The sequence below is a fragment of the Cebus imitator genome, unplaced genomic scaffold (assembly GCF_001604975.1).
Source record: "Cebus imitator isolate Cc_AM_T3 unplaced genomic scaffold, Cebus_imitator-1.0 Scaffold166, whole genome shotgun sequence".
NCBI lineage: Eukaryota > Metazoa > Chordata > Mammalia > Primates > Cebidae > Cebus > Cebus imitator.
The window spans coordinates 1,739,706-1,746,983 of NW_016107481.1; the positions used below are offsets into that span (position 1 = coordinate 1,739,706).

General features: G+C 40.3%; 1 protein-coding gene across 4 annotated transcripts in view; it reads right to left on the reverse strand.

Annotated features, from left to right (window-relative positions):
- The window catches only part of TGFBR3 (transforming growth factor beta receptor 3), a 222,546-nt gene that overhangs the window by 73,548 nt on the left and 141,720 nt on the right, over positions 1-7,278 (reverse strand). For all 4 annotated transcript variants that reach the window (XM_017544140.1, XM_017544136.2, XM_017544139.2 and 1 more), the window contains exon 4: positions 5,415-5,552. In XM_017544140.1, the coding sequence (XP_017399629.1) occupies positions 5,415-5,552 (138 nt within the window). The remainder of the gene's footprint in view (positions 1-5,414; positions 5,553-7,278) is intronic.

Genomic DNA, 7,278 nt, shown 5'->3' on the forward strand with positions numbered 1-7,278 from the left:
AAAAAAAAAAAAAAAAAATTAGCCAGGCATGTTGGCATGCACCTGCAGTCTCAGTTACTTGGGAGGGTGAGGCAGGAGGATTGCTTCAGCCCAGAGGCTTGAGGCTACAGTGAGCATGTTTGTACCACTGCACTCCAGCCTGAGTGATGAAGTGAGACCCTGTCCTCACACACACAAAAAAGTGCTGCAGCAAGGTTATTTCTCACTAGTTTTATTAAATATAGTTCACATAGCATAATATTCAGCCTTTCAAACTGTACAATTCAGTATTTCTGTGTATATTCACAAAGTGTGATATATTCACCACTATGTAATTCCAGAACATTTTTATCACCTCCCAAAAGAAATCTCATATCTTTAGTAGTCATTCCCCGTTTTCCTCTCCCATCGACTCCTGGCAATTACTAATTTACTTTCTGTCTCTATAGATTTGGCCATTCTGGACATTTTATACAATTTGGAATCACACAATTTGTGACCATTAGTGTCTGGCTTCTTTCACTTAGTACAACGTTTTCAACACCCATCTATGTGGTTGTATGTATCAGAACTTCAATCCTGTTTACGGCTAACTAATATTCCATTGTATGGATATAGCACTTTTTTCATCCATTCATCTGTTGATGGACATTTGGGTTGTTTCCACTTTTTGGCTACTATGAATAATACTGCTTTGGACATTTGTGGACAAGTTCTTGTGGACATGTGTTTTGCTCAATTGTTTGCCACAGAACCATTTTACATTCCCAATAGCAATGTAAGCATGTTCCAATTTCCCAACAGCCTTCACACCCTTGTTATTATCTTTTTTATTATAGCCATCCTAGTGAGTGTGAAGTGGCATCTCACTGTGTGGTTTTCATTAGCGTATCCCTAATGACTCATGATAGTGAGCATCTTTTCACGTGTTTTTTGGCCACTCGTGTCTCTCCTCTAGAAACTGTGTATTTAAATTGTAGTATGGCCTTAGAGACAATTTCAGATTGTGGCTCTTCTCAATCTTTTTTAGCAAACTCAGGTTGAAGGTTAGGGCATCTATCACCCCATTAAGTTCTACTTTTTTTTTTCAGTGTGGAAATGAATGCATAAATAAAAACGGGCTTATGTGATCCTTCTAAGAAATTACTTGTTTCAACATGACACACTGAGAGGGTAGGATGATTTTTATTTCTGACTGTTCTCTGAGCCACTCATACACCCTGCAAAAGGAAAACTGTAAGACTATGACAACTTCATCATGTGTGTGCGTGTGAGTCATACTCAAAGATTCACTACTTGAAACTCAGCCTGAAAGCATCACTCTTCATCCCACTCATATTTCCTAGGTAACCAGAATAACCAGATAAAGGAGATGCACCTGCAGAGCAAACTAAATCCCACTTTCTCCCTGCCTGACACGCCCCCTTCTTGCCTGTGCTGTGAAGGAGAAGGACTGAAATGATTTGACAGAAAAAGACAGCTGCCTTTATTAGCAGTATTAAAGTATGTTTTTAGTCACCCTCATGGGTGGCTGCGATGTTCTGGGTAACCCTCCTAACTAATTATGTAAGTTTTCCTTTTTTAATTTGGGCAGTCATAACAGCACAGACATGTCCATTTAAATAAAATGGTCACACCCTGATAAATAAGTAGATGCTATTACTTGAACTTTTCTCATCACCCGATTACAAAAACTTTTCTCACAATCCTATTAAAAAAAAAGTTAAAAGTATTGTAACTCTACATACACAGTAGACAGCTCTGAGACAGAAATGCAAACCCTCCAGCAGCATATCAGGAAGGAGTCCAGGACACATGCATCTTGGACTGAGAGTCAGGAGACCCATTCTCTCTCCACAGCTCCTCTAAGCTCCCTGGGTAACCCTGGAGAAGACAGTGATGAAAACAGCGAAGCCCCAGTTTCCAGAGAGCCCATGGGCCTTCTCAAGTGTTTGACGAACACTTTATGTAAAACAATTTATCTTATCCCCAAACTTTAACTTTTAGCTATATAATGGATAAAGAGAACACACTACTGGATTTCTACTGATCACCAGACCCTCTGTGGCAAAGGCTGTCAAGGAGATGAACAGACACTAAAATCCATTTCAGGCCACAGAGAGGAAGGGAAGAGCCTGCCCAGGGAGACCGGCCCAGCTTGTGAGAGGACTTGCATCGCTCGTTGTCTGCTGATGTGAGAACGTGAATGAACAACAGATGTTCCATCGTCTCTTCCAGGCCATGAAGAAATGTGCAGATGGGAAAAAAAAAAAAACAAAAAAAACCCAAAAAAAACATTTTCCCTAAAGGAAGCCTGCTGGACAACAAAGCAGAGTTCAGGTGTCCTGGAATTTAAATCCTTGACTTCGCCTGATGCTGCCTCCCACGTGTTGGTAATTTTAGGCTCATTACTTGATCTGCAATCTCCTTACATGCCATTGTCCAAATGGGGTTGCACTTAAAACTGTTTACTAAAGCTGCTGCCTTCTTTCATTGCTAGTCTAAACTGATGGCCAAGAAGCAGTTTTTATAGATTTTAAACAAAGTTAAAGCAAATCAATAACTAAGAGTAAGACACTCTCCCTCAAAACCCATGGACTGGCAGACTGAGGAAAGAATCCAGACGGCGCAAGTACAGCTATGACATACGTGGCCCACACTTTCATCTGGACCTATAGCCCAGAGAAACAGAGCTCCTTTCAATCTGGGGCCAGCCAAGCTAGATATTTCATAATAGTTACAGATGCAAATTCAACACCCATCCCACATACTTTTTACTATGACTAGAAATAAATAAGAGCAGCAATGGCAGGTGACGTCTACAAACATTTTATATGTAATCTCACTTACTTAACAACCCTATGATAGAGGGCCTGAGAAAAATCCGGTTCAGAGAAATTAATTTGCCCAACGTCACCATTTGGATCCAAACCAGGACATGCACTGCCTTTGCTCATAATGTTCCATAACTTGCCCACTGTGGTAGCCACTAGCCTCATGTAACTACTGAGCACCTGAAATATGGCTAAGCAGGACTGAAGAACTGCATTTTTTATTTTTATTAACTTAAGTAGCCATGCACAGCTACTTCCTACAGTATTGGACAGGACAGCTCTACAGTACCAGGGCTAAATGTACATATGACTTTATGATCAGAGCCATTAGTCTTACTATCACCACTAAGTTTAATTAGAGGAGACTGACAGTGATTATGAGTATGAAGGCAGGCAGTTGAGCATAAGATCTTGTAGAATAGGTCCTATCTGGGTTGGGGTACCAACTCTGCAAGTAACTAGCCATGTGATTTGGGCTACTACTTAGCCTCTCTAAATCTTAGTTCTTCATCTACAAGAAGGAACTTACACTATCGTACTGTAGAAGCTTATTGTGAGAATTAAATGAGATAAAGTATTACAGCATTTAGTGACCTGAAATGTCCTAAGTGCTAAACGTACTAGTAATAACAACTGAATAATGACTGATTTTTGGCCTTTTTAATATAGAAGTAAGTAATAAGAGTTACAATTCCCAGAAAAGGCTACAATAAAGTTATCAATAATACTCACCTTATAAATGTACCTTTTGAGTTTAAAAGTTTTATTTTGAAATTAATTTAAATTTACAGCAAAATTGCTAGTACAAAGGACTCTAGTATACCCTTTAACTAGATTCACCAGTGTTTAAAATCTTACCACATTTGCTTTTTTCTCCTCTCTATACAACATGTTCTTTACTGAATGATCTGACCTTTGAGCCCTTAACCTTTAAGAGTATTAAGTATGTTTCCTAAGGAGGATACTCTCATAAAAAAAGTAATTACCAAATTCAAGAAATATAACACTGATACAATATTTTAATCTATAGGCTCAATTATAATTTCATCCACTGTCCCCATAACGTCTTTTATAGCAGCTGCCCCACTCCCTACCCAGCACAATCCAGTTCAGGATCACACGTGTCTTTTTGTCTCCTTTCATCTGGAATGGCTCCCCAGCCTTTCTCTGTCTTTCATGACTGACACTTCTGAAGAGTACAAGCCAGTTATCTTACAGAATGTCATTCAATTTGGTTTTGTCAGCATTTCTTCATGATTAGATTCAGGTTATACACATTTCTGGCAAAAATACTACAAAAGTGATGCTGTGTTTTCTCTCATTTATAGGCACACAACATCCATCTGCCCCACATGGCTGACATGAAGTTTCATCACTTGGTTAAGGTATCATTGGGTATCCCCAAGGATTACAGTCACGATTTTTTATGTGTCATTAATAAGTAATTTGTGTAAAAGATATTTTAAGAATACCTAAATATACTATTTCCTGAACTCCCTCCACCTCCGCTAGTTTAGCATCTGTTGATAATTCTTGCCTGGTCAACTTTTACTATGATGGTTGCAAAATGATCATTTTATAACTCTTTTGTTCCTTCTATATTTATTAGTTGGCATTTTACTACAAAGATGAGCTTTTCCTTTTCTCCCTTTTACTCATTTGCATACTTACTATAATAATTGTATTGACTATGGGTTCTTACATTATTCAACAAGAACCTTTGAGTTTTTAGAATAGTCTTCAAATACAGGGGACAGAAACTACAGATAGGGACTGAGAGTCATTAACTGGCAAAGTTTATTCATGAGGCAAGAGGAAAACTATTAACTGGGGACTCCACTTGTTTTGGATGCTTGTGAGCGGGAGGTTTAGGGCCTCAAGCGCTGCAGTTAGGACATTAGCCTGCAGCTCTCGCAACAGACAATGTGAGTTACCACTACCGAGTTGCAGTGCTGCTCATCATCAGACATGATATCATACCAAAAAAATTCCATCCAAACAACCCCTCTATTTCTCCACAACTAGCAAACTTGAATGTTCTGGCAAACCAAAGGGACATGATTTACAAATAGTAGGTAATATTTGGATCTTCCACAAGAGCTGTGTTCCAACTTGTATTTTTAATAAAATACAAATGACTTCATTTTGGAGCTCACTGTGTCACTTTCTCAAAAAACAGATCCTCATGTCAGGAATTAGGCCCGCATTATATACAAACAGTATGGGTCTGTGCATATTTATTTCGTGGTCTGGGACCACACACCCGGAAGCCCGTTACAATATTTACAGCGCTCCTGATGGTACAAGGCGGGTTTCAGAGCTGAAACCAAAGCTCAGACCACACAGAGCACGACGACAGGTGCTGCTCTAACGTGCCCACTAGACCCGACCCTCTGTCCACAGAAGACGGGCAGGTGTGTCTGCTTTTTGTGAATGCATATCTATGCATCCAAATATCACCAAGGCCATCCTCCAACTCGCACACTCTTTGGACTCTGGTATTATTTCAGTAAAATCAGCCTCTTTTAAAAGTCGGGCAAAGTTTAATGACCACTATATCCTTGTTCTAAGGATCTGTTTGGGAGGGTACTAAGCACTTACCAAAAACAGTCTGGAGACCCCAGTGGCAAGTCTCTCTGTCTTCAGATGCCACACCAGAGGACGTGGGGAGTTGAGCAGGAACACGACAGGCTTGTGGTGGATGTGGACTGAGGAGATTGGATTCAGATGAAGTGTGACCTAGGAAGCAACAGAAAGAGGGTAGAATCTTAGCCCTGGCTTTCCCTGAAAATCACTTAGTGCAGCCTCTGGAATACTATTTAACAACTCACCATCAATAGAAACAAGCTACAAGCAAGCTCACATTCTATGAATAAGATACACTAAGTTGAACCAGATGATATTGCCAATATTTGATCACTTTTTACTACAAAATGGCTATTTCACAGGGTTCAACCACACTAATCTCAACCAAAGCATGATTTAGCTCTCTGTCAAGGAAGAAATAAAGAGAACACATTTTTTTCTTTCCAAAATCAGCAACGGTGGAATAATAAAAGTTACCTTCCCTCAAGCCTGCTTTAAACCTTAGGTCACCTGACTAAGGTGAAAATTGGAAAACAAAATCCCCTGGGGGTGGGGTCATCCCTCTAGATTTCCAGAGAAAAGACCTTTCTTCTCCTCCAGGTAAGCTCCAACCTCTATAAAGTGAAATGGGTTCTGCCAAGGAAAAGTGCTGAAAGCCGAGAGAAAGGGGCTGCCAAAGGAGGCCGCCAGGGCTGCCGTCGTCTCAGCTGTTCGCTTGAAGGACCTTTCCAAAGAAATGAAACACAGAGGACACAAAGGGTCAAAAGTCATTGTGCACAGCCCTGTCAAATGACAACAACAACAAAAACAGGGATGGAAACCATGAACTGGATATGAAAACTGTAGCCAATTTTGACAGCAGATCAGGGACTTTTGCAGATCACCACTGCTGTCATTAACATCACCAAAAAGCACCTGTGAGCAGAGCTGCAAAGCGTGGACTCAACAAAGTCCTCTTGGTACACATGAGCCCAGGGCAACATGAATGTAGGAGAACAGAAGGACATACGAGAAAATACTGACTAGATACTTTCATTCAGTCTGTCTTACACTGGCTTTCCATACAGAGGGGTAAGGCGAGACCCAAGAATCACACATTTAAACAGAGTGAACTCATCAAAGATAACCATAAAGTAATAAGGGACGGACAGGACACAAAAGGACTTAGCTAGAAAGACACGGACTGAGTGATGCACTGGGAATGACAGTACATCTCAGCTAGAATCCTCATGAGGATGGTATGGTCTAGATCCATGATCTGAGTCTATACAACCTTCAGGGACATAGCACTCAATGCTGGAATACTTCACATTTTCCCAATGGCTGCTAGCCCACTGTGATCTCAACGTACTGCTACCTTTTTTTGTAGGGACCACTTATGACCAATAATTCTCTGCTTTTCAATGCCACAAAAGTATTCTATGAATAACTTGTATCATCTGTTCACTAACTTGAGTATGCATGTCTTAATTTCCAAAACGGACTGTAGTCCAGGAGTTTGAGGCTAGCCTGGCCAACACGGAAAAACCCCGTCTCTACTAAAAACACACACAAGAATTAGCTGGGTGTGGTAGCAGGTGCCTGTAATCCCAGATATTCAGTTGGCTGAGACACAAGAATCACCTGAACCCAGGAGGTGGAGGTTGCAGTGAGCAGTGAGCCCAGGTTATGCCACTGCGCTCCAGCCTGGGCTGCAGAGACTTTGTTTAAAACAATTTAAAACTGTGCTTAACATATACACAATAATACACTTGATCTTAGCCAAAAGGACAGGAAGTAATCATACATAATAATAAATATTGATTTATCACAGCAAATGAATATATCTATATGTTACCTAAAGGGAAAAAAAGAGAAATTTGGCTAATTTGCAAAAAAA